Source organism: Rhinatrema bivittatum, chromosome 6 (assembly GCF_901001135.1).
Source record: "Rhinatrema bivittatum chromosome 6, aRhiBiv1.1, whole genome shotgun sequence".
Taxonomy (NCBI): domain Eukaryota; kingdom Metazoa; phylum Chordata; class Amphibia; order Gymnophiona; family Rhinatrematidae; genus Rhinatrema; species Rhinatrema bivittatum.
The window spans coordinates 254,418,278-254,446,200 of record NC_042620.1 but is presented as its reverse complement, the minus strand read 5'-3'; the positions used below and the strand labels follow the sequence as shown (position 1 = coordinate 254,446,200).

The 27,923-nt window shown below is 44.1% G+C and overlaps 2 protein-coding genes across 4 annotated transcripts in view; one reads left to right on the top strand and one right to left on the bottom strand.

Annotated features, from left to right (window-relative positions):
* Positions 1-19,075, bottom strand: part of RNF25 (ring finger protein 25) — a 146,579-nt gene extending 127,504 nt beyond the window's left edge. The window contains exon 1 of one of the 3 annotated variants that reach the window (XM_029606839.1): positions 18,939-19,075. In XM_029606839.1, coding sequence (XP_029462699.1) covers positions 18,939-18,967 — 29 coding nt within the window. In that variant the 5' untranslated portion in view covers positions 18,968-19,075. Of the gene's footprint in view, positions 1-16,179; positions 16,221-18,541; positions 18,561-18,938 lie in introns of those variants that run through there. The other 2 variants (XM_029606841.1, XM_029606840.1) reach the window with 2 other exon arrangements.
* A 160-nt stretch (positions 19,076-19,235) lies between these two features.
* The window catches only part of STK36 (serine/threonine kinase 36), a 164,804-nt gene continuing 156,116 nt past the window's right edge, over positions 19,236-27,923 (top strand). Inside the window, exons 1-3 of the mRNA XM_029607939.1 lie at positions 19,236-19,371; positions 26,415-26,540; positions 26,853-26,993. Coding sequence (XP_029463799.1) covers positions 26,457-26,540; positions 26,853-26,993 — 225 coding nt within the window. The 5' untranslated portion in view covers positions 19,236-19,371; positions 26,415-26,456. The remainder of the gene's footprint in view (positions 19,372-26,414; positions 26,541-26,852; positions 26,994-27,923) is intronic.

The following is a 27,923-nucleotide window of genomic DNA, read 5'->3' as shown; positions in this document are numbered from 1 at the left end:
CGGAACAGTCGGAAAAAAGAGAAAAAAAAACAAAAAAAACTTACCACGATGGTAAAAAACGGGAGACCCCTGCTGTGTCGAAGTTTTTTTCGCATTTTTAATAACTTTTTTATATGGTGAAAAATTACCACACAGGACTCCTAAAAGGCTAACGGCTTCGCGGAAAAAAGAAGACTGAAGGGAGACCCCTGTGGCGGAGAATATCATGGCATGCCGAGCATGCTCAGTGGGCACACTGTGCCAGTCAAAAGTTTCTAGAAACTTTGACAGAAGTTTTTCCGTATAGGGCTCCATTACTGATGTCACCCATATGTGAGGACTAGCATCCTGCTTGTCCTGGGATAAAAAAAAAGTATCCCATTTGAGCAGAAAAGCATCCAGAACAGATCTGAACTTGCTTTGAAGAACGGAGTAGAATCTTTCCACTTATTTATTTTGAACTTTTATATACCAACATTCTGGATTCAATCATGATGGTTAACAAGTATAAAGAAAATAAAATGAATAATATAAAACAATCATAAAATACAATAAACGAATAGTATAAGAAAATAAATTATTAAAATGTATTAAAATGAACATAAAAGAAATCAGTTAAAATAATAGAAATGCTCAACTCTAAAAACGAGACACTCAACTCTAAAAACGAGGGACCCGGCCACAATCATTGATCATTCCGATACCTCGAATGCTTTCTTAAATAATCAAGTTTTTAAAGTTTTTTTTTTAAAGTCATAAAATCCGCCTGTGTCCTCAGCTCCAACGGTAATGTATTCCATAATTTGGGTCCTGCTTTTGAGATAGCTCTCTCTCTGACTTCGATCCTTTCCTGTTTTGTCTCCAACATGAACAAATTGATCAACGGGCACTATCCATCTAATGTGCAATTTTTTCACAACAGGGTAGTACTCTGCACTTACTCAAAGTTTCTTCCAAAAGTTGTCTCCACTTTCCATATCAATCAGTCCATCATACTGCCTACCTTCTATCTGAGGCCATATGCACACAAAGGAGAGAAAACATTTTATACTTTGGATTGCAAAAGTACCTTAGCTTTCTGCAAGAAAAGAACTCAGCCACATCAACAGACTTCTCAGCTTTTTCTATCTATGATCCTAGCAGACTTGGCATAGCGGTCACCAAGCATACTTTATCCATCTGGATAAGACTGAATTCAGCACTACTACACAGCTGCAGGGCTACAAATCACAGACTCTGTTAAAGCTCATCACGTTAAGAGCTATGGACTCTTCAATTGCTCACCTCAAAGAGGATAGTCAAAAAAGATATCTACAAAGCTGTAACGTGGTCATCAGTACACACTTTTATGTCCCACTACTATCTAGCCAATCTCTCAAGGACTGACAAATTTGGGCAAGCAATTTTGCAAATCCTGTTCTTGCAGTAGTCCACTCTCCATGGTGGAGTCCAGGTGGCTCATTCAGTAAATTTCTCAGTGGAAGGGAGTGGGCAGTGAAGTGCTTCAGGGATCTGTATTGGGACCCTTACTTTTCAATATATTTATAAATGATCTGGAAGGAGATATGATGAGTGAGATAATCAAATTTGCAGATCATACAAAATTGTTCAGAGTAGTTAAATCACAAGCAGATTGTGATAAATTACAGGAAGACCTTGATAGACTGGAAAATTGGGCATCAAAATGGCAGATGAAATTTCATGTGGATAAGTGCAAGGTGATGCATATAGGGAAAAATAACCCATGCTATAGTTACACAATGTTAGGTTCCATATTAGGTGCTACAACCCAAGAAAGCAAAATTGCTTATCTTGTAATAGGTGTTAACCCAGGACAGCAGGATGTAGTCCTCACATATGGGTGACATCATCATATGGAGCCCTGGTATGGAAAACTTCTGTCAAATGTTTCTAGAAACTTTTGCCTGGCACTCTGAGCATGCCCAGCATGCCATGATATTCTCAGCCACAGGGGTCTCCCTTCAGTCTCGTTTGTAGCAGTATGTGTGAGCTAAAAAAATAAAATAATAAAACGTATCGGACCCAACTCCGTGAGGTGGCGGGTGGGTTCTGTGAGGACTACATCCTGCTGTCCTGTGATAACACCTATTACAAGGTAAGCAATTTTGCTTTATCCCAGGACGAGCAGGATGATAGTCCTCACATATGGGTGATTAGCAAGCTACAGGCTGAGTCATTCTTGCATGATACCAACAGCATACAACTTGTGCAACAAACACAACAACTGGTGTACTGCTGGAAAAAATGAGGCAGCCTGAAAATCACAGCAGGATGGATGTAGAAGGAATTGGTGTTATATTGGAAATAAGTTCTTTAAGACAGATTGCCCAAAGGCTGAATCTTGTCGTCCCTCTTTATCCAAACAATAATGAGCTAAGGTGTGAAGGGAACTCCATGTTGCAGCTTTACATATGTCAAGAATGGGCACTGAACAATAGTGTGCTACTGATGTAGACATAGCCCTTACTGAGTGTGCTTTTACTCGCCCCTGGAGAGGAATTTTTGCTTTTTCATAACAGAATTCGATACAGTCTGCTAGCCAGTTGGAGAGAGTCTGTTTTCCTACCGCAACTCCTGGTGTATTTTTGTCGAAAGAAACAAAGAGTTGGGTGGATTTCCTATGGACCGCCGTGTGGTTCAGGTAAAAGGCTAGTGCACGTTTACAGTCTAAGGTGTGTAAGACTCTGTGTACAATTCTGGTCGCCGCATCTCAAAAAAGATATAATTGCGATGGAGAAGGTACAGAGAAGGGCTACCAAAATGATAAGGGGAATGGAACAACTCCCCTATGAGGAAAGACTAAAGAGGTTAGGACTTTTCAGCTTGGAGAAGAGACGACTGAGGGGGGATATGATAGAGGTGTTTAAAATCATGAGAGGTCTAGAACGGGTAGATGTGAATCGGTTATTTACTCTTTCGGATAGTAGAAAGACTAGGGGACACTCCATGAAGTTAGCATGGGGCACATTTAAAACTAATCGGAGAAAGTTCTTTTTTACTCAACGCACAATTAAACTCTGGAATTTGTTGCCAGAGAATGTGGTTCGTGCAGTTAGTATAGCTGTGTTTAAAAAAGGATTGGATAAGTTCTTGGAGGAGAAGTCCATTACCTGCTATTAAGTTCACTTAGAGAATAGCCACTGCCATTAGCAATGGTTACATGGAATAGACTTAGTTTTTGGGTACTTGCCAGGTTCTTGTGGCCTGGATTGGCCACTGTTGGAAACAGGATGCTGGGCTTGATCGACCCTTGGTCTGACCCAGTATGGCATTTTCTTATGTTCTTACTCTCTCTCCCTGGTGAGAATGAGGTCTTGGAAAGAAAGTAGGCAAGACTATTGACTGATTAATGTGAAAATCCGTTACTACTTTCAGTAGGAATTTGGGGTGAGTGCGAAGGACTACTCTGTCATGCAGAAACCCTGTGTAGGGTGAGTATGTGACGAGAGCTTGCAACTCACTGACCCTCCTAGTTGATGTAATGGCCACTAAGAAAAATACTTTCCATGTAAGAAATTTTTCATCACAGGAATGTAGAGGCTCGAATGGTGACCGCATGAGTCTCGTCAGTACTAAATTTAAGTCCCATTCAGTGGCTAGTGGTCGAATGGGAGGCTTAAGGTGAAGTAAGCCTCTCATAAACCGACTTACTAGGGGTTGCGTTGTTATTGGCGCATCCCCTATATTCCCTTGTGGTATGCCGCTTTGGCACTTAGGTGTACCCTTACAGAGGATGTCTGGAGACCAGAATCCAAAAGGTGGCATAGGTAATCTAGTAAAGAAGGAGTGGTGCAGGAAAAAGGGTCTATACCTTTTTGCATGCACCACTTGGTAAATCTAGTCCACTTAAAGTGGTAAGATTTACGTGTGGAAAGCTTTCGTGAAGCTACAAGAACTTTAGAGCAGAGCTTTCCAAACTTTTCATGTTGGTGACACACTTTTTAGACAAACATAATTTCGGGACACGGTAATTCAGTCTACTAGCAAACCAGAGGTTAAAGGTTAAACGAACGAAACATATTTTGACAATTTATGTATGTTTCCTTAAATATATACATAAATAAAATGTTTCACGACACAACCTATCTCATGAAAACCTTAAATTTATATTAAAAATATATATTCCAAGATTCATGTTATTGTTATAATTTATGAGAAACAATAATAAAACAAATTGTCTGTCCCCCACACACTCATCTCTCTCCTCCCCCCAGCACATGTCTGTACCCCACACACTCATATCTCTCCCCCTCAAGCACATGTCTGACCCCCACACACTCATTTCTCTCCCCCCAGCACATGTCTGTACCCCACACACTCATATCTCTCCCCCTCAAGCACATGTCTGTCCCCCCAGCACGTTTGCCCACCACTCACTCATCTCTCTCCCCCCAGCACATCTGGCCCCCACACTCATGTACCTCGTCTTTTTGATTGTTGCCAGTTAAGTGCTTCACTCCCTTCCATGATCACCAGACACTGCTGCTTGCAGTCAGTACTCCTCATGGCCAGGCCTCATCGGCAGCAGCAGCCAATGCAAGGATGGCTGGGCTTGTTCCACCCACCAAGCCCCCCCCCCCAAAAAACGCGATTGACAGCAAAAATCACCCAATAATAAGCAACCCATAAACTGAAAAAAAAAAAAGTGAATCTCTAGAAAAAAAAAAAGCCCAAACTCGCATCAGAGTTGACCAGGCTTGCGCGACACACCTGCACACTGCAGGCGACACACTAACGTGTCCCGACACACAGTTTGGAAAGCTCTGCTTTAGAGACTTGTGTTGAAAGATTAAGCGGTTGCAGAATTAAGCTTTCAACATCCAAGCTGTTAGGGCAAGAGTTGTCAGGTTGGGATGACGCAACTTGCCCTGATTCCGAGTTACGAGAGTGGGCTCTGTACCCAGGCAGATTGGTTGTGAGATCGAGAAGCATGGGAAACCATACTTGTCGAGGCCAGTACGGGGTTATGAGGATCATTGTTCCTCTGTCCTGTTGTAGCTTCACGAGAGTTTTGGCTATGAGCGGAATTGGAGGATATGCATATAGAAGGCCTGTGTTCCAAGGGCGAGCAAAGGTGTCCCTGGGGAATGTTTGTCGATGGCCGTGGAGGGAGCAGAACCTTTCTACTTTGTGGTTCAATTTGCACGCAAAGAGGTCTATGGTTGGGCGACCCCAGCGTTGAAAGATTTTGCTCGCTACACGCAGATCCAGCAACCATTCGTGGGGATTGAAATGTCGACTGAGATCGTCCGCTAGGATGTTTTGTATGCCCGCCAGATAAGTTGCTCGGAGATGTATGGAATGCTCTAGAGCCCAAACCCAAATCTGCACCGCTTCCTGGCAGAGCAGATAAGAGCCTGTGCCTCCCTGTTTGTTTATGTACCACATTGCTATTGTGTTGTCTGTTTGTATCAGCACAGTCTTGTTTGAGAGGCAGTCTTTGAAGGCAAAAAGGGCATATTGCATCACTCGAAGTTCCAAGAAGTTTATCTGACACTGCTTCTCGAGTGTAGTCCACGTCCCTTGTGTTTGAAGGTTGTTGACGTGAGCTCCCCATCCAAGATTGGAAGCATCTGTGGTCAGGATGACTTGTGGATTTGCCTGTTGGAATGGGAGACCAGCTTTCAATGTCGTTTGATTTGTCCATCAGTGGAGCGATAGGTGTAACTGGGGGGTGAATTGAACTGTGTACGACAGTGGTTGGAAAGCTTGTAGCCATTTAGATTTCAAAGTTCATTGAGTTCTTCTCATGGCTAACTTTGCCATAGGTGTAACATGTACTGTCGAGGCCATGTGTCCTATTGGCACCAGAATTTGATGGGCAGATGCGAACTGGTGATGAATTATGGTGTTTGCCAAGCATGCCAGATTGTTGGCACGGTCGCTTGGAAGGGAAGCTTTCGCCACTGTGGTGTCTAGGTCTGCTCCGATAAATGTAAGGAGTTGAGATGGCTCAATGTGGGATTTTGGATAGTTGATGAGAAATCCCAGGGAGTGTAATAATGTTATTGTGGTCTTCAAGGCAGAGAGAGCTCCCTGCCTGGATGGACTTCTGATTAGCCAATCGTCTAGGTATGGGAAAACATGAATGCTGTTTTTTCTTAGATGTGCGGCAACCACTGCTAGACATTTTGTGAATACTTGAGGAGCAGAGGCCAGTCCGAATGGTAGGACTCGATACTGGTAATGATTTTTTCCCACGACAAATCGTAGATGCTTGCGATGTTGTGTGGAAATTGGTATGTGTGCATAAGTGTCTTGAAGATCTAGAGAACAGAGCCAATCTCCCTGCTGAAGCAAAGGAAGGATGATCCCCAGAGATACCATCCGGAATTTTTCTTTTTGCAGAAATTTGTTGAGATTGCGGAGATCTAAGATAGGGCGAAGGCCGCCTGTTTTCTTTGAAATGAGGGAATAGAACCCCTTGCCTTGTTGAGACCGGGGCACTGGTTCAATAGCCCTGGCAATCAGCAAAGTAGAGAGTTCTACTTGTAGTTGATGTGTGATGACCATGCTTGTCCAAAGTGGAATGGGTGGAGAATGCGGGGGTATTGTTTTGAATTTTAGACGGTATCCCCGATTTAGTATGGCTAATACCCATTGGTCTTTTGTGATGAGACTCCATTGATTGGTGAAATAATGAGGTCGACTGGCAGGGAGGGGATAGGGTTGATAGGAAGGCTTCTGTTCTCTTGATTCGGTTCAAAAACCCGCTGCTGGATGGGTTTTTTGTTGTTTTGGTTGACGTGGACGTCTTCTTTGTAGTGGACGGTATGGATGCGCTGACGAAGCAGGTGGGTAATACCTTCTAGGTCTATAGAAGGGTCTTCTTGTGTCCCTTCGAGATGATTTTCTTAGGAGGATGGTTGGTCTGCTGACAGTTTGGAGAGCTGGCGGAGTGTCTCGTGATGATCTTTTAATTGAGATACTGTAGCCTGAATCTTTTCCCCAAAAAGATTGTCTCCAGTACAAGGGAGATCTGCCAGTCTTTCCTGGACTTCTTGCTTGAGGTCCGAGGCCTTAAGCCAAGCCCACCTTCTTGCATTAATTGCGGACACTGATAAACGAGTTGATGTTTCAAAAGCATCATAAGCTGCTCGTAATTCGTGTTTACTAGATTCCAATCCCTTTGCAATGAGTGTATTCAAAGCCAGTTGTTGTTGCTGAGGAAGATCATCGGCAATAACTTGAACTTGTTTCCACAAGTTTCTTTGGTACTGTGTCATATAAAGCTGGTATGCCGCAATGCGAGATACCAGCATGGATCTCTAATAGATACCTTGGGAAGAAAAGTTTAAGAACCTTTGCTCCTTTCCTGATGGGACAGAAGAGCGAGGTTTCTGCTTTCGGGCTTTTTTCTGAGCCAATTCCACGACTACTGAATGATGAGGCAGTTGGGGCTTTTGGAAACCTGGAGCATGCTGCACTAAGTATGTGGAATCTGTTCTTCGATTCACTGCCTGTACTCAGCAGGGATGTTCCCACATTCTTTGTTGAAGTTCTAAAAGGACTTCATGGATTGGGATTGCCATTATTTCCTTTGGTGCATCCACGAATTGAAGGACTTCTAGGGCCTTGTGTCTGGTATCCTCCTCCGTCATTAATTCAAATGGAATTGTGTCCGCCATTTCTTTAATGAAATTTGTAAAGGACAAATCTTCAGGAGGGGATTTTCTCCTCTCTTCTTGTGGAGAAGACTCAGATTGTAATTCCTCCGACTCCGTATCAGTATCTACATCCTTCCAGGGAGTATACTGAGGATGATAAGGTGAATCGAGATCCTCTGGCTGTATGTGATGCTTTGCTTTAAAAGCAGATTTGGATGGAATCTGCTTTGGCTTCATTGGAGGTAGTGAAGGCATCGATGGCATCGACGGGAATCTGTGCCCGGTGTCACCCAATGGACCTGGATGCATTGGCATTGAGGAATCTTTGATTGGCATCGATGATTTTTTCGGAATTCGATGCTGGCGAAGGCCCGATGGCCCTGGGACAGAATCCAAGTCCCTACCGTCTTCATCCGATGACCCGGAATCGGAGTGGAAGGAGTCACAGGCAGGTGCATCGGCATCGATGGTTGCATCGGTGGAACCGGTGTCGTCGGTGCCGATGGAAAGATTCCTATCAAGGCATCGATTCTGTTCAGCAAAGGCTGAAATATCAACTGGTCCGATGCCGATATCGGGGTCGGTACCGATGGTACTGTCGGAGGCTGGAAGTTTTGCAAAGCCTCGACGATGACCTGTTGGACTACAGTAGTCACCTCTTCCCTGGAAACTGGGACTGGGTCCACTGTCACTGGGGAAGGTAAGACTGGTGCTATTGGCACTTCCACAATTAAGCGTGGTGGCACATTCTCTAACACCAAGCCTGGTGGAGAGCGCCTTGGTTCCTCGGGTATGGTCTGTCGTGTTGGCTCCAGTACCCGGACTCTTTTTTGGCATTGGTTCGATGTCCTTCGACGTCAATGCCTGTGTTTTTCCATCTGATGGATCGATGTCGATTGTGTCTTCTCTCGATGTTCCTTCGATTCAGAGGAAGATGCTATCGAGGACGCCGATGAAGACAGTGATGGACAGTCATCGGTCCTTTTTTCTCCTCAATGTTTTGCCATCGAGGGAGATGACATCGTCTCCGAGAATAACGACGATGACTATGGGGTTTTCTTGAATAATTCCTCCATCTTATCCAAACGGGCACGCCTGCCCTTCGGTGTCATCTGGGCACAGGTTGAACAAGCCCTGACATCGTGGCCTGATCCCAGACACAGAACGCAGACATTGTGGGGGTTGGTAATCGACATAGTCCGGTTACAATCCGGACATTTTTTGAATCTGGAGGCCATGATGAAAATTAGGCCAAATAAAGGTCGATGACTGGCAGGTACCGTTAGTGAGGTGACCGGAATCGACTGAAATCTATTCAAAAAATGTACTCACCGAAACTATGTCGAAGGGAGACCCGATGACAATGAAAATGTGACTGAAAAAGTTTTCTTCCCTCAGGAAAAAAGTGAGAGAAAATTTCCCAGAGCTCCTAATCTGCTTTGCTTACAGCAAGGCAGAAAAAAAAAAAAAGACTGAAGGGAGACCCCTGTGGCTGAGAATATCATGGCATGCTACGCATGCTCAGTAGGCTCAGAGTGCCAGCCAAATGTTTCTAGAAACTTTTGAGAGAAGTTTTCCGTACCAGGGCTCCATCTGATGATGTCACCCATATGTGAGGACTATCATCCTGCTTGTCCTGGGATAAAGAGATCTAGGCGTCATAGTGGATAACACATTGAAATCGTCAGTTCAGTGTGCTGCGGCAGTCAAAAAAGCAAACAGAATGTTGGGATTTATTAGAAAGGGAATGGTGAATAAAACGGAAAATGTCATAATGCCTCTGTATCGCTCCATGGTGAGACCGCACCTTGAATACTGTGTACAATTCTGGTCGCCGCATCTCAAAAAAGATATAATTGCGATGGAGAAGGTATAGAGAAGGGCTACCAAAATGATAAGGGGAATGGAACAGCTCCCCTATGAGGAAAGACTAAAGAGGTTAGGACTTTTCAGCTTGGAGAAGAGACGGCTGAGGGGGGGATGTGATAGAGGTGTTTAAAATCAAGAGAGGTCTAGAACGGGTAGATGTGAATCGGTTATTTACTCTTTCGGATAATAGAAAGACTAGGGGGCACTCCATGAAGTTAGCATGTGGCACATTTAAAACTAATTGGAGAAAGTTCTTTTTCACTCAATGCACAATTAAACTCTGGAATTTGTTGCCAGAGGATGTGGTTAGTGCAGTTAGTATAGCTGTGTTTAAAAAAGGATTGGATAAGTTCTTGGAGGAGAAGACCATTACCTGCTATTAATTAAGTTGACTTAGAAAATAGCTACTGCTATTACTAGCAACAGTAACTTAGGATAGACTTAGTTTTTGGGAACTTGCCAGGTTCTTATGGCCAGGATTGCCCACTGATGGAAACAGGATGCTAGGCTTGATGGACCCATGGTCTGACCCAGTATGGCATGTTCTTATGAGCAAGATTGAATTAGACAATGCACATGGGGTTGTCATCCAACGGCTGCAAACAAACCCTTCTTTCCTAGCTCATAGAGCTTTAGCTCTGAGCATCTTTGAGAGTTCATTTGTGAGCGCTGCTTCATGAGCTACTCAGCCTTTTTTTTTTTTTTTGTCTGAGCTACTGAACAGACAAGTACCCTTTCGCTCTGTTTACTTTGTTCTTATTTCATACCATTTTTAATGTTTTCACTTCTCAACATTTGTTGGTGTTGCCTCTCTGCCTTGGCTCCTCAACAGTACTATTCAATGCTTAAGGAGAAAAAAATATGACTGTCCAAATCTAAAAAAGCCTCTCTCTGTGGCTTCAAGGATATGTGTGGCAAAAAGATGTCTATCCTCAACGGCCATGACATCTAATATTGGTGTCTGGTGATGACCACAGATCTGTTAAACATTGTGGTCAGATTTTGCCATGGAAAGTGTATACTTTAGAATTGAGGAACGGTACGGTGTGCATACTTTGGGAGTAGATTTTGGGGAGAAGGTGTTTTAACAGAGATCGGAGGTAAGTGGTAGGGTGATTAGAAATTTAGTGGAGTTTAAAAATTGGTTAGGGGGAGAGCTGTGATTGGGTTTTTAATATTTTGATATAGGTGATATCTGAGTGTTGGAGGTTTCAGGTGGAAAAAATGTAATGTAATATTTGGGGTAGCTTATGATTTGAGATCTGTGGGTTATGTATATGTGACCAGGTTAGTTATATGTTAATTAAATGCTTATTAAATGTTAAATGATTATTGAATATATTTTGATGGGCATATTTTGATGATGAGGTGTTTTTTTTTATATGGGATACTGTTTATTATATAATTGTTATTTGAAGAATTAATGCTATAGGGTGATTGAATTGTGACTATTTTTACAGTAGGAACTAAATTAGACAGATGGATATGAATTTGAACGGCTCCTGCATGGAAACATGGTGGTCTCCTATATGATAATTATTAATCCTCTGATGTAACCGTTGGTGAAACAAGGATCCTTTGTCAGGAGTGTATAGAAGAGTGAGAGGACTGTATCACCTTTTTTGGATGAATAAATAGTAAAAAGAAGAATAAAGGAAAATTGGTTCTTACCTATTAATTTTCGTTCCTGTAGTACCACAGATCAGTCCAGACCGCTGGGTTATGCCTCCCTTCCAGCAGGTGGAGACAAGAGAAAAACTTGCGCGGCACCCCCTCTTGGACTGGTGTGCCACCTGCGATCCTTCAGTATAATCAATACCATAGCAGAATGAACCAAATTTAATAACCAATGGCTAAAACAAACAGCAGCCAAACAGTAAACCCTGTAACTGTCGTTTTTCTCTTCAAAATACTCTGCAGAATGAAAAGGACAAAATACATACGCCAAACAGACTCTCCAGGCCAGACTATCCTGGGCAGGCGCCTGGACTGATCCGTGGTACTACAGGAACGAAAATTAGTAGGTAAGATCCAATTTTCCTTTCCCTGTACGTATCCGGATCAGTCCAAACCGCTGGGTTGTACCCAAGCTGCCCTACACGGGGTGGGACCTGGAGAGTCCCACTCGAAGAACGCTGCTGCCAAAAACAGTCGATATCCGGATCCTAGACGTCCAAACAGTAATGCTTAGCGAAGGTATCCGGATCAGTCCAAACCGCTGGGTTGTACCCAAGCTGCCCTACACGGGGTGGGACCTGGAGAGTCCCACTCGAAGAACGCTGCTGCCAAAAACAGTCGATATCCGGATCCTAGACGTCCAAACAGTAATGCTTAGCGAAGGTATCCGGATCAGTCCAAACCGCTGGGTTGTACCCAAGCTGCCCTACACGGGGTGGGACCTGGAGAGTCCCACTCGAAGAACGCTGCTGCCAAAAACAGTCGATATCCGGATCCCGGACGTCCAAACAGTAATGCTTAGCGAAGGTATGTAGAGACTTCCAAGTAGCTGCTCTACAAATTTCTTGCGGTGAGAACAACTGACTCTCTACCCAAGATGTCGCCTGAGACCTGATAGAACGAGCTTTTAGCACTGGTCGTCCATGACATATATATGCCGAAGCTATAGCTTCCTTCAACCAACGAGCAATGGTAGCTTTGGAGGCCTTATGAACTTTCTTAGGATCGTTCCATAAGTCAAAGAGATGGTCCGACAACTGAAAAGCATTAGTCACCTCCAAATAACAAAGGAGAAGCTGTCGGACATCGAATTTCCACAAGTCGTGAGCCTGAGGGGAATTAGGATCCAAATCTGGAAAAGCTGGCAATTCCACGGATTGATTAAAGTGAAAACCTGACACAAAATTCGGTAGAAAAGAAGGTACTGTTTGTAGAGACACACCCGAATCAGAAATCCGCAGAAAAGGTTCCCTACAGGACAATGCTTGAATCTCCGATATTCGTCTTGCCAAGCAGATAGCCACTAAAAAGACTGTCTTGAGTGTCAGGTCTTTTAGAGTTGCCTGTTTGAGAGGCTCCAAAGGAAGTCCGCACAAGCCCCGGAGAACCAGATTCAGACTCCAGGAAGGACACACTGGCCGAAATGGGGGTTCAAATGTTTAGCACCCATCAGAAAACACGCTACGTCAGGATGGGCTGCCAGGGATGCCCCATCAGTTCTTGCGTCTCCAGAGCCACCAGGCAACTCTTCGTACCACCCTGACAATTGATGTATGCCACTGTCATCACATTGTCCGAGAACACTCACACTGACTTGTTCCAAAAAGCAGAAGAAATGCCAGTAAGGGCTTGCGCACTGCCCTGGTTTCCAGCCGATTGATAGACCAAGTCTCCTCCTCCAGCGACCACTGACCATGGGCTGATTTCCCTTGACAAATCACCCCCCCCCCCCCCAGCCAGAGAGGCTGGCATCTGTAGTCACTAGCACCCAGTTGGGCACTTCTAGATCCATTCCTTTCTCCAGATTGCGCTGAGTCAGCCACCACGAAGGCTGGACTTGGCATATTCTGGAAATGGTAAAGGAAGCTGAAAATCTTCTGACAGCAGATTCCAATGGAATAACGGAGACCCCTGCAGCAGACATGTGTGCAACAGCCCATGGAATTAATTCCAGCATAGACACCATGAAACCCACGACCTGCAAGTAATCCCAGACCCTGGGCAATGACAGGCACAGCAGCCAAAGAACCTGACTCTGCAACTTGATGACTCTCCGTAGTCAGAAACACCTCCCCTAGCTAGGTATTGAAACGTGCTCCCAGATACGCCAACGAATGGGCCAGCTTCTAAAGACTCTTTGCTAGGTTTGTCACCCAGCCCAACACCTCCAGAAGCCAAAGAACCTGCTGGACTGAGCAAGCACACTCCACCCCTATCAGCCAGCTGTCCAGGTGCACCAGGACACTTTCCTTCCTGAGTGCCACCACCACTACCACTATCACCTTCATGAACTTGTGTGGCACTGTCGCCAACCCAAAGGGAAGAGCCTGAAACTGGAAATGTTCTTCCAGAACCATGAACCTCAGGAACCTTTGGAATTCAACCTATGTTCAACCTGAATGGGGATATAAAGATAGGCTTCTAACAAGTCCAACGAAACTAGAAATTCCCCTTTGTGCACCGTGCTATCACCATGCGCAATATCTCCATCTGAAAGCGCAGCACCCGGAGGGAAGCATTGACCTTCTGCAGATCAAGAATGGGCCGAAAAGTACCCTCCTTCTTTGGCACCACAAAAGATATGGGACACTGGTCTTGCCCCCTCTCTTGAGGGCATACCGTTACAATGGTGTGCAGGAGCTGTAACCGATGTAGAGTATCCTGCACTGCCTCTTGCTTGCAACAGGAGACTACAAAGTCATCCCTGAGCAGCTGAGAAAATTCTAAAGCGTAGCTGTCTCTTACCACCTCCAGGACACACTGGTGATTCTAGTCCACTCCTCATAAAAAAGTGACAGCCTCCCTCAGATAGCCTCCAGGGAGGAGTGGACCAACATGCCTTCATTGTCCACCCTTGTTTCTGCCCCTTCCTCCTTGAGAACCACCGTTCCTCGGGGGTCTGCGTTGACTCTGAAAGGGCTGCTGCCTGCCAGAACTCTGCTTCTGTAACACAGGTGCAAGATTCCTGCCCACACAAAGTCTCCTCGCCTCTCGAAAATGAGCTTGCGGCGGAAAGGACTTCTTAGGGTCCTTCCTATCCTCAGGCAACCTGTTACCCTTTGACTATCCCAACTGCTTCATGAGCTGCTCCAAGTCTTCCCCAAAGAGCAGCTTCCCCCCTGAAGGGGAGATTGGTCTAAAGCCCAGCTGTCCACCCGCCTGCTGCCCGATTTCACAGCCAGAGGAGCCTCCATGCCGGCACTGCAGAGACCATACTCCTGGTGGAAGTCTGAACCATATCATACAGAGCACTGGCCACATAGGCCACTCCCGCTGCTTCATGACTGCTTGTCATGCGCCTTTTACAAACAGCACAAGCAGGGTCTCTGCATGAGAAGTCCGCAAACCGCTGCACGAAGACTCAAAGCTGAAACCTCAAACAGCCACTTGAGCAGAATCTCCAGCTTCTGATCCTGGACATCCTTTAGGGCCACTGCTCCCGCTATGGGATGGTTGTCTTTTTGGTAACCGCAGACACGGCTGCATCAACTTTGGGAATTCTCCACAACTTCAAAGTCTGCTCCAGCCAGGGATATAGCTTTCTCATAGTCCTCGCTACCTTCAGGTCCGCCTTGGGAGATTCCCACTCCAGATCCACCAGCTTCATCTTCTTCGGCAACAGTAAGGCTTTAGGGGGGTCCTCATAATCCCTGTAGGACCGAGTTCACACCTTCATTATCTGAGTCCTCCTGGGTAACTTTAATCCACAGCTTCTCCAGCACTTGGGTAATCAACGGACCCAGTTCCTCCCTCCAAAACAGATGGACCACTAGTGGGTCATCACCTTCTATAACCAGAACCACATCCGGATCCTGCATTGGGACCTGCAATGCACCACTGGATCCTGGTCCGAATCCTGCATGGGATCCCCCAAGACATCAACAGGGTCCTTGTCATGCACCACTGGATCCCCTTCCATCTGATCAGGATCATCCATGCTTTCCAACAAATCTTACTCCTCCACAGTCTGCCTGAGCCCCAATGAGCGCAGGATCCCTCCTGACTCCACCGGTCCTCTATCTTTCTTGGCCGTCCGGGACTTCTTAGGTAAGGACCTCTTTGACCCCAAATCCTTCCTGGCTAAATAAGCCTTATGAAGGAAAAGCACAAAATCCGCAGGAAACACTTCCGCATCCGAGAAGGAAGAATTCTGATCAGCAACCTCCGGAGCCTCTCCCCGTCCCCTGCCACCAGCAGAGTCCTGTCCCATGGGAAACAGCGCAGAAGGGGAGTCCCAAGGCTCAGAAATAGCAGCCTGCACCTCAGCATGTGCTGCCAAAATGAGCGCCAGCTCCGCCGAACCCCCCCCCCCCCGGGATCCCCAGAGCCGGCCCAATCCCCCCGAGGCACATTCACAGCAAACGTAGGCTAAATCGAGATGAACTCGCCTCAAACTGCAGCCATGACAAGCTTTGCCAAGTTGCACGGGAGCCGGCATGCCGGCTCGGTTGGGCCTGCAACACGCGGTCAGGCCTAAAAATAGGTACTGCTGACGCGATCACGCCTGACGCTGTCCAGTGCTGAATTACCCAGCACCCGGCCCCCGACAATCAAAGGCAATTCGGCCTGCTCCCTCTTGCCTGCCTCCCGGCAGAAAAGAAACTTACCCACTGCCCCAGCCCTGCCGTAGCCTCTCTCCTTCCCTTTTGATTTGCTCCCTTTTTATTTTTTTTTTTAAAGAGACAGGAGAAGAAAAGGGAACAAAAGTACTTCCCTGCTTCTGGAGGCCATACTGAGGAAGCCAGGTACACCGAGGGAGTGAAGGGCCCAGAGGAGGTGAAAGAACCAGGACCCCTGCCAAAAAGGGCTAATTCAGGACAGGGGTCACCAACCCTCGACTTGCCCTGCTCTACTGAGGGATGGCCCTCGAAGGAACCTAACACCTTGGGGAGCTGAATCCTCTTTCAAATCTATTATCTTCTTTTTTTTTTTTCTAACTCCAGACTGCAGGTTTGCACCTCTACCATCTGCTGAAGACAGAAATGCTGAGGGACTGCAGGTGGCACTCTTGGTTATATAGCAGTACCTCAAGGTTTTGTTCTCTGCCTCCATTTGCTGGTAGGGTTGTGTGTTCTCAAATGGATGTACCAGTTAATAAACAGGCTGCAGTGTTTTGGATGATCTGTAGGGACAAAGGGAGTACTGAATTACAATAATCAATAGAAGAAAAAATTGACTGGAATACAGTTTGAAAATTGGTAGGTTCCAGGTGGTATTTTAGATGTCATAGCATACATAATTTGAAAAAAGGAAGGACCTGATAACTGATTTGATATGCAGGACCATGGATAAAGTAGAGTCAAAGTTATACCTAAATTCCAAAGTCTGAGAAAGAAAGATAGTAGATCTAGCTCATTGAAAGGTTGGACAATGACCCAGTATGAGAGTCTCTGTTTTGCTGAAATTAAGAGAAAGTTTGTTACTATGCAACCAAGTATTAGTAGAAGTAAGACAAAGAGGAGCAAATTGAACAGTGGCAGAACAGGAAGAGGGAAGAAAAACTGAATATCAGCAGCATAGATTTTATAGGCAACTCCAAGCTGAGCAAGTAAATGGCACAAAGGGGTAAGATAGACATTGAAGAACACTGCGGAAAGGGCAGAGCCCTGTAGTATGCCAGAAGTGATACTATGCCATGAAGAGGCAATCCTTGAACGTGGATTTACTGAGGGCAGTTAGAGATCTAAGAAGAAAACCAAGACAACACAGAACCAGAGATACCCACATCAGTGAGCAGAGACAAAAGAATAGAGTGGTCAAGTGTTTCAAAAGCTACAGAAATATACAGAAGAAACAGCAGACAGCAAGTACCAGAATCAAAGCCTCGGTTAATAGTATCTAGGCTGGAAAGAAGAGTCTCAATACTGTGTAAAGAACAAAACCTGAATTGGTGCTGATCCAAAATGAAATACTCATCGAAGAAAGCTGAACTGCTTCAGAACAGAGGATTCAATGATCTTAGCAAGAAAGAGAAGAGAAGAAATGTGACAATAGTTCATAAAATTAGTAGGATCAAGAGAGGGATTCTTAAGAATTGGTTTAATGGGAGTTTTCTTAAGAGAAGTGGGGAGATAGCCTAAAGTTTGAGAAAGGTTAGTGTTTTAGCAAGATATGGAACAATCTCTTCATGAAAGCATTTGAGTAAAGCTGTGGCACAAGGGTCAAGGGGACAAGAGGTACTTTTGGTAGATGCAATGATCTCTGACATTTCAAGATGAGAAACTTCAGAAAAAATATTCTATAGGAATAAGGCAGTAGAGGAAACTGCCGAGGATGACAGAAGTAGTGAACACAGAGCATAGCTTATCAATCTTAAAAATAAAAAAAAGAGAGCAAAAATCTGTCAACTAGTGATTGATTTGGGTCAGATGGTGTAGGTAAAGAAGTAGATGAAAGTGAGAGACTTAACAATATCGTAAAGCTCATAGGAACTGACAGAAGCCATGACACTTTTATTGTAGTATAGACATTTTGATGAATTAACAGCATTACAATTTGACAGTAAATGCTGCCTATAAAAATGTAAGGCTGATTGTGTTCTGTGTTTTTACCAAAAGGACTCACTTTATACTTTAGTTGTAACATTTCTGCATAGGGATACGTACCTGGAGCTGTAGTTACTACTCTTAACAAAAGGCATGGTGGTAACCTGCATACCTTAAACAACTTGCTGGGCTGATTAGATGGACCATTTGGATCTTTATCTGCTGTCACTATGTTATTATTATATATACAGGGCCCTGACCCATTATGACAAATTCATGTGTCACATATAGCCTAGTGGTTAGAGCAGTGGACTATGAACCAGGCGACCAGGGTTCAAGTCCTGCTGTTGCTCCTTGTGACCTTGGGCAAGTCACTTTACCCTCCATTGCCTCAGGTACAAAAACTTAGATTGTAAGCCCTCTGGGGATAGATAAATACCTACAGTACCTGAATGTAAACAGTATATATAAATAAATATGTGTTTCTGCCATCTCATTCCCTTTGTTTTAAAATTCTTCAGAGAGACTGGTGGGACTTTCAGTGCTTTCCTAGCTCTACTTTTGACGTATGAGTCCTTTCGAAGTCAGTATTGTCTGCCCTGGGGAGGCGTGTGTCACAGAACATTTTTGTTAATCTAGGTGTGCCATGGGCGTTAAAAAGTTGGGAAAACATTGCGGTATTTGATGAGGGTCTAAGTGGCCAGCAATAGATCAAGGCTTTTGGCGCAGGGGAGTTCCAGCTATTAACTTTTTACAGCTCAAGCCCGGGTACTCTAATCACCTCAATCATTACAGAAGTTTAGTTCAGTTTATTCCTGAACACATACACAAAACCTTGTCTTTCACATCTTCCAACCTCAAAGCGTCAGTGTAACATAAAAGCGCTCCAGGCTTCTTCAGTACCTGTCCAGACATTAACGTCTGTGGCATCCGACCTCAAACTATCATCGTCAAATGGAAAACATAGGTCCAGCCTTCTCCATCTGCCATCCTCCACAACATAAAGCTCCCCCCCCCCAAAAAAAAAACCAAACCAAAACAAAACAAAAACACCACGGAGACACAAAGAGCCTAAACGCCCACCTCTACCTTAGGAGGCGGAAAAGAAAGTTTATGAGGTGCTACCACTACAATCCCGCTTTCAGAAGCTTCTCTTCTAGAAGAATTCTCTCTGGACAGGGACGAAAACTTTGGAAACCTCCACCCTATGACGTCATCTCAACTTCTTAACAAAAAGAAGACAATTAAGACTTCCTACCCCTTTTTCTCCCTATTCCTAATACTCCCTTCTATGCCTTACCAATCTTCTTCCCCTCCTCCAGTCGCCATCTTCACACTTTCTACACCTTTACTCTCGAACAACCCAGGGGAAGAAGAAAAGACGGTACAACTGACTCATGACGTCACGTCCGCTCCAGGACCGGTTGCTGAGGGACGCCGTTGCTAAGGGCTCTCGGTGACGTCAGGAACTGCCCCGAAAATGCCTGTCGAAGAGAAGACGGTTTGAAATGAACTCCCAAGGATTAGGAGTAGAAAGGTGTAAAATGTTGTTGAAAATGGAAGTAGAAGAGTTAATGAGAGTGGAAGGAAGCAATCAAATTAAGTAGATTTGTCAGCGTGCATGCTCTGTGAACAGGCACGTGTGGTTTTTCCCCAGAAGATAGGACCTGAGGAGGACCTACTGGTGGCAGTAGTAAGAGAGCAAAGAATTTACAAATATCAAGCACCTACGGGTGAGGAAAGAAAATTTTAGAGGGATAACGGGGTGTGATCCGTATTGTCAAAAAGGGCCTCTCGAACATGCTGATCTATAATGATTATTTTGTGCTTTGGTCCTTTTAAAGCTTTTTCCTTTCTCCAATGGAAGAAAAATATTATTTATTTAAAACTTTAAATTTCGCCAAGCCAGCAATTTAGTTTTGGCGGAATACAATACAATATAAAACATGATTCAGGTTGTCTGTTATCATACATTTTATTATATTCATGAAGGACACTCAGAAGCATACTCGAGATTCTCATCCACATACATACACTAGTAAAGAGCTTTTGCTTATTGTTTCCCTGTGCTTTGGAATTCAGTTTTATTAGAGTTATGCCAAGAAATTAACTGTCTTGTTTTTTGTAAGAAAGTAAAACCATGGTTTTATTGCCAGGCTTTTAATTGCTTCATAGAAGTTTTGGATGGATGTGTGGCTTGCCAGGATCAACTGAAGTTGGGCATAGTGGACGTCTTGGTTTTTGGTAGAGTGTTACTTTAATTAGGGAGGAGGCTCTGGATAGGTTTGAATCCAATACTGGGACAGGTTATTTGTTATGGAGTGAAGGGAGGGATTAGTTTATATGTATTTGCTACTATAACATGAATGCTGCTTTCTAAATTTTATTTTTATTATTGTTTTTATTGACACTATTAAAGAGTTTCTGTAACTCGTTCCAAGCTTTAGTGATGGAGCTAACAGTCAAGAGGAAATAAATATATTTTGCCGAAGAACCTTTGCATAAAATGAAGGTGGAGGAGGGAGAATCCAGTAAGCGAGACCGCCTTCCCATGGTGCAGAAAAGTTGTAAGGATGTTTCAGTTAAAGGAAGATCTCCTCCTCTCTCCTCAGAGCAGAAATTAATAAGGGAAGATCCAATAAAAGACAGACTGCCAATCCCATAAAAAAAGAAATGCTGGTGTAAACCACAACAAAATGCAGAACTTAACAGTAATTAAGTGGTAACTCCTTTTAAGACAGTTATCGGTAGGGCTCTCACTCTTCCATTTCTTATACCTCAGTTTTTCTGCCATGTCAACACAGGAAATTGTTGGTCACATTACTTATTATGCATTATTTTTCATTAACTCTTCTTTGCTCTAATTTTTATTTTCCTTATGTACCACAGCTAATGGCTCTTTTTTTTTTCTTGTAAAGTGCCTTGAATTAGTGACATCTCAGGAAAATCTCAAAGAGATCATAATACACCAGTCTTATATGACCTTCTTTGGTTACCAGTTCATTATCGCGTTCTATATAAGGTGGCAATGCTTGTATACCTATTATTAAAATTTGATTATTTTCCCTGGGCTAATGCCATGTTACAGATATATAACCCCACCCAGTCCCTTCAGTTCTTGCAATATTATTCAGTATTCCCTCTACCAAACAGGCTCATCTTGTGGTGACACAATCTTTTTTAATTGCTGCTCCTGAGTTATGGGAGACACTTTTTGAAATTATGCATTTCATGGAATGTTCTAAGACACAAAACATTATTGAAGACATTCCTGTTTAGGCAGGCATTTAATTGACTGGACCATATATTACATTGTTCTGTTTGAAGACCATGGTGGCTGTATTGTTGTAAATATTGTCATATTTTCCTTTAAGCAGGGATTGACTGGATTTCATCTCATGAAATTCCATCTAAAGACCCACCTTTTTGAAACCGCTTTTAAATCTTATGCCTGGTTGTCTGCATTTAGTCTTGGTTAACTTTCTTTTCTTTAATCAAGTCTCTTGTCCTGTATGTTTGTCTTATTAGACTGTAAGCTCTGTTGAGCAGGGACTGTCTTTTTGTATGTTTGTACAGCGCTGCGTATGTCGTGTAGCGGTATAGAATTGTTATATAGTAGTACTAATGATGGAAAATTATGAATAATATTCTTGATTGCATTGCTTCTGATTTTTAACAACTGGCGTTCAAGTAGGCAGATGACAGAATGAATATTAATGTACATTTATTTCCAGTGGGGTCTCTGGAAGATGTATTTTGGTATTATTTTTTTATATGTTTGTTTTAACTTGTTTCCCAATTTTGATGGAGACACAAAAGTTAAATGCCTTCCACGATCCTCAGCTAGTAGAAATGCAAACCAGGTAGTCAAAGCAAAAGTAGAAAGTAGGGGCTCTGATATAAATGTTATCATTCTTCTGGGGACCAATGGCTTCTCTAGAAATAATATCCATACAGTATAGAAAACTTCCAAAATCTAGGAAGGAAGATTAGACACATGTTAAAACTATTGCCTTTTCTTAAGTATTACTTGTTCATGAAAAGGGAAAGGAAAGGTTGTGCCTTATAGATAATTTCAATTCAGGCTCAAAATGTGTAAAGAAAGTGGTTTTGGATACATTGGAGACTGGGGCCATGTATGGAGCAGTAAAAGGTTATATGGTAAGGATGGCCTACATTTGTCTGTGGCAGGAAAGAGGATGCTAACAAGAAATTCAAATCATACATTATTTGCTATTTAAACTAGAGGGTTGGGGTGGTAGGATGTGGCCAATGAAATTGGCATGTCACCCCCAAGCAATATGGGAAGTGGGAGGTGAAAATAACAGAATCATTCAGCTCAAAAAAAGCAAAAAAAGGTGACTAGGAAGAGCAACAAACCAAGGGCGAAAAGTTGGAAAGCTATGACCACAAATGTTCATAGTCTGGGCAATAAAATTCTAGAGCTGCAGGCCCTAATGGTGGAGGCAGACTTGGACATTGTTGCTGTTATGGAAACATGGTTCCCTGTACGTACCTGGATCAATCCAGACTCCTGGGTTCATTCCCCCTGCCAGCAGAAGGAGACAGAGAAAAGCTTCGCCGACACTGCATCATAAACCCCAGCGCCCCTGCAGTTTCTCAGTATTTCTCTGTCTCCAGCAGATGGCAGAGGGTGTGAATCCTGCAGTTCTGCAGATTACTAGTTTTTTACAGTGATTTTTTTCCTTTTGAGCTTTCCTCCCGGGGGTTTCTTTTGGTTTTTTGAGAATCCTAGTGGGTTCTGTCCTGTCTGGTTGAGGCAGCCAAGCCGGAAGTTGGTGCCCTTGTATGTGCTTGGTCCATACGCCTGTGAGGTGTACATCTGGTTGTCCAGATCCCCCTCCCCCTTCATGAAGCTGCTGAAGCGGCTGCAGGCTCTATTTGATTCTTTTTGGGTCCCTTTTGAGCCTGTGCCTGTTTCTTTAAGGGCAGTTTGTCTCTTTGGGATAAAGTAAAAAACAAACAGTGTTTGCACCGAAGCACAGCTCAGCTTTGTGGGTGGCTTCCTCCCCTTAGGCAGGAGTCTCTTAGGCATTCTAGTGGGCTTGGGGCGGGGGGGGGGGGGGGCGGGCTCCTTCTGCTTTGGGGAGCTGAAGGGAGCCCTGGGAGTGGGACAAAATGTGCCATTTTGGAAAAGCGGTCGACCACTATCCAGATGGTGGTCTTGCCTCAGAGGGTGGCAGATCCACAATAATCCGTGAATATATGCGTCCCGGGTTCTTTAGGTGCCGGTAGGGGCTGCAGAAGTCCCCAAGGTCGACCGGATAGTGGTTTTTGCTGAGCGCATATCAAACACGCGTCCACGTATGCTTGGTCGTGAACCACTGGATGGAGTTCAGGGCACGCTTCCATCCCGGGTGACCGGCTGTATGGGAGTCATGGCCCCACTGGAGTACTTTTTCCCGTAATCGGTGGGGCACCACCGTTTTCCCTGGCGGTACGGGGAAGGTGGTCATGAGCTGCACCTATGCAGGATCAATGATGTGGCGTTGTGGCTCCAGAGTGTCATCAGGGATGAAACAGTGGGACAAGGCACTCAGAGAAGATAAGACCATTGCAGAAAGATAATGCCATTGCAGAAAGATTAAATGATTTCTTTTCTTCGGTGTTTACTGAAGAGGATGTTGGGGAGGTACCCATTCTTGAGAAGGTTTTCATGGGTAATGATTCAGATGGACTGAACCAAATCACGGTGAACCTAGAAGATGTGGTAGACCTGATTGACAAACTTAAGAGAAGTAAATCACCTGGACCGGATGGTATACACCCCAGGGTTCTTAAGGAACTCAAAAATGAAATTTCAGACCTATTAGTAAACGTTTGTAACCTATCATTAAAATCATCTATTGTACCTGAAGACTGGAGGGTGGCTAATGTAACCCCCATACTTAAAAAGGGCTCCAGGGGCAATCCGTGAAACTATAGACCGGTTAGCCTGACTTCAGTGCCAGGAAAAATAGTGGAAAGTGTTCTAAACATCAAAATCACAGAACATATAGAAAGACATGGTTTAATGGAACAAAGTCAACATGGCTTTACCCAAGGCAAGTCTTGCCTCACAAATCTGCTTCACTTTTTTGAAGGAGTTAATAAACATGTGGATAAAGGTGAACCGGTAGATGTAGTGTACTTGGATTTTCAGAAGGCATTTGACAAAATTCCTCATGAGAGGCTTCTAGGAAAAATAAAAAGTCATGGGATAGGTGGCGATGTCCTTTCATGGATTACAAACTGGCTAAAAGACAGGAAACAGAGAGTAGGATTAAATGGACAATTTTCTTAGTGGAAGGGAGTGGACAGTGGAGTGCCTCAGGGATCTGCATTGGGACCCGTTCTTTTCAATATATTTATAAATGATCTGGAAAGAAATACAAGTGAGGTAATCAAATTTGCAGATAATACAAAACTGTTCAGAGTAGTTAAATCACAAGCAGATTGTGATAAATTGCAGAAAGACCTTGTGAGGCTGGAAAATTGGGCATCAAAATGGCAGATGAAATTTAATGCGGACAAGTGCAAGCTGATGCATATAGAGAAAAATAACCCATGCTATAGTTACACAATGTTAGGTTCCATATTAGGTGCTACTTCCCAGGAAAGAGATCTAGGTATCATGGTGGATAACACATTGAAATCATCGGTTCAGTGTGCTGCGGCAGTCAATTATATATTTTTTGAGATGTGGTGACCAGAATTGTACACAGTATTCAAGGTGCGGTCTCACCATGGAGCGATACAGAGGCATTATGACATTTTCCGTTTTATTCACCATTCCCTTCCTAATAATTCCCAACATTCTGTTTGCTTTTTTGACTGCCGCAAGTTCCCAGTGACAAGAGGCGAGGCTGATGGAAGGCAGGGGCCGGCTGGAGCTTCACCAATACCAATCCCATTCCCCGCGGGTTAAGCCTTTGGGTGCCGGGACCGGCTGGGCTTAGGAGGGCCCCTGTGGAGACGTGGGAATCAGAGGATGCAAGATCTAGTCCAGTGGTTGGTGGTAGGCGGCAATCAGGCAACGTAAGGTCCAGTCCAATGGTCGGTGGCAGGCGGCAATCAGGCAACGTGAGGTCCGATCCAATGGTTGGTGGCAGGCAGTAATCAGGCAACGTGAGGTCCGGTCCAATGGTCAAGCCAGGGAAGTCTGTCCGAAGGAAGAGGAGGAAGCAGATGTCAGGAACAGGCGAAGGAAGGCAAGGGAGGAACAGGAACAGGGCTAGAAACAGGCAGGAAAAGTCAAAGCAGGAATCAAGATCCAACGCTGGAGCAGCAGGAGGCACCAAGAGACTTGTAGCCAAGTCATAGTGTGGCCCAGGAAGCTTCCTTAAATAGGCAGTGAGGCCTGACATCAGCTAGGGTCCGGACTTGGTTTTCCCGCCGCGGCCCCTTTAAGAGGCAGAACCTCAGTGCGCGTGCACTAAGGGACACCCGGAGGAATCGGGGCCGGTGGCGTCCAAGCTCCGCGTGGATGCAGGACGGCCCAGAGAGCAACAGCAGTGGCCTTCCCTGGCAGCACAGCACCCCAGAGAGGCCCGAGAAAGCGGACCGTGGGTAAGAAAAGGCACCCGCGGCCCATTAGTGCTGGCGGCACTAACAGTAATAAATGACTGCTTCATGGAGCAATTGGTTATGGAATCAATGAAAGAGGGAGCTATTTTAGATTTAATTCTTAATAGAACACAGGATTTGGTGAGAGAGGTAACGGTGGTGGAGCCACTTGGCAATAGTGATCATACCATGTTCAAATTTAAACAAATAACTGGAAGGGGGACAATAAGTAAATCTACAGCTCTAACACAAAATTTTCAAAAGGGAAACTGATAAAATGAGGAAAATAATTAGATAAAAACTGAAAGGTGCAGCTGCAAAGGTTAAAAGTGGTCAACAGGTATGGACATTGTTTAAAAATACAATCCTAGAAGTGCAGTCCAGATGTATTCCACACATTAAGAAAGGTGGAAAGAAGGCAAAGCAATTACTGGCATGGTGAAAATGTGAGGTGAAAGAGGCTATTTTAGGCAAAAATCATTATTCAAAAATTGGAAGAAGGAGCCATCTGCAGAAAATAGGATAATGCATAAGCATTGTCAAGTTAAGTGTAAAACATTGATAAGACAGGCAAAGAGAATTTGAAATGAAGTTGGCAGTAGAGGCAAAAACTCATAATAAAAACTTTAAAAAATATATCTGAAGCAAGAAACCTGTGAGGGAGTCGGTTGGACCGTTAGATGACCGAGGGGTTAAAGGGGCACTTAGAGAAGATAAGGCCAATGCAGAAAGACTAAATGAATTCTTTGCTTCCGTGTTTACTAATGAGGATGTTGGGGAGATACCAGTTCCGGAGGTGGTTTTCAAGGGTGATGAGTCAGACAAATGTTGCTAGCAATAATTTTGTTATGGGTTTGACAGTTGCTTGGTTTTGATTGTAAATATTGCTTCCATTAACATGATGCTTGGGGGTAACCTGCACAGAGTGGCAGTTACGATCATAAGAAACTTGCTGGGCAAACTGGATGGATCATTTGGTCTTTTTCTGCCATCATAACTGTTCTCTGTAACTTTTGTCTATTTTAATCTATGTTGCATTGTGTGTTAACAATTCTGTGTTTCGTTTTATGTATGTTTAAAATTGTAAATTGCCTAGTGCCTAGTCAGTAGGCAATTAATGAATTAATAATTTATGAATAAAGATAAAGATCAATTAAATCTCAAATAAATAAATTGGCTTTGCTGGCGATCTTCGTTGTTTTTTTTCTAGACTGGATGAGGTATTAATGTGAGCAACCACTGAGTGGAGACCATGGAAAATTACCATGTGCTCGAGGTGATCGGGGAAGGATCATTTGGACGGGTATACAAGGGACGTCGCAAATACAGTGGACAGGTATCCAAGAAAGATGTTAGGAGGTTGAGTGTGGGGACTAAAAAGGAGCATAGAATAGATGTGAGAAAGAAGGATGATATTGGGGGGTAGGGGGGGGGGGAGAAATGTGAAGCACAAGGGGAAGCAGGTGCAGGGGAAGAGGTGGGAAAAGGAATGGATGGGTGAGAAGGGGAAAGGAGAGAGATGTGGGGGTTGAGGAGTTGGGTTGTGCCCGGATATTTTTGAGGTTAGGGGATATGTTGGGTCTATGTGACAGGAATTGGTCAGTATGTGCAATTGGACTTCACAGCTCTACCCTCCCTTCTCTCACAGATAGTAGCTCTGAAATTCATCCCAAAGGTGGGACGCCCCGAGAAGGAACTGAAGAATTTGCAGAGAGAGATTGAGATCATGAGGGGTTTAAGGCATCCCAACATTGTGCAAATGCTGGGCAGCTTTGAGACGGACAAGGAAGTGAGTAATCTGGGTTCCTTCAAAGCATTTCCTTTCCTCTTGGCATGTTTCGTACTAAAGATGTCACCATAGCACCTGTGGACGAACCCCTTTCTCCATGAAAATAAATAGTCTATCTCACTTTGATAATATAACCATGGTGTCTTAAAGCATTCAAAGCATGTCTCATTGTGATATTATCTTGAGATACTGAAGGATGTAAAATTATTTTTAAAAGTTAAGCATTAGCCAAAATGTTTTCTTTGTAATTTTTTTGCTCATTTTTTTTGCTTTGTTTAATTTTTAGCCTTTTTGTTGCTTTTTTGTTATTCTTGTTGGGACCAATATTGAGCCCGTATGTGGTTGCACAAGTTAGCTGGATAAACTTATTCAGCTAACTTGGCCGAGATATTCAGTGGCGCAACTTCACTGATGAATGTACTGTGCTATGTTATAGTTAGCTGGATAATTTTATCCGGCTAACTTTAGGATAGCCAAATAGCAGTCCTACACTTATCTGGTAAACTAAGTAATTGATTCACTAAGACTTTTTCCCATAGACACAAAATGGGAGAAAAGCATTAATGAATCTTGCTCTAAGCCAGATAACTGAGAATATGGCATTTATCTCACTAACAGGCCGATACAGTACAGAGCTCCGACGGAGCACACTGTTAGCCTGCTCTTGGATGCACGTTTTCCCTTACCCCTTATTCAGTAAGGGGAGGAAAACGCGCATCCAACCCGCGGCACCTAATAGCGCCCTCAATATGCAAATGCATGTTGATGGCCCTATTAGGAATTCGCGCGCGATTCAGAAAGTAAAATGTGCAGCCAAGCCGCACATTTTACTTTCAGAAATTAACGCCGACCCAAAGCTAGGCGCTAATTTCTTCCAGCATGGGGAAAGTGCACAGAAAAGCAGTAAAAACTGCTTTTCTGTGCACCCTC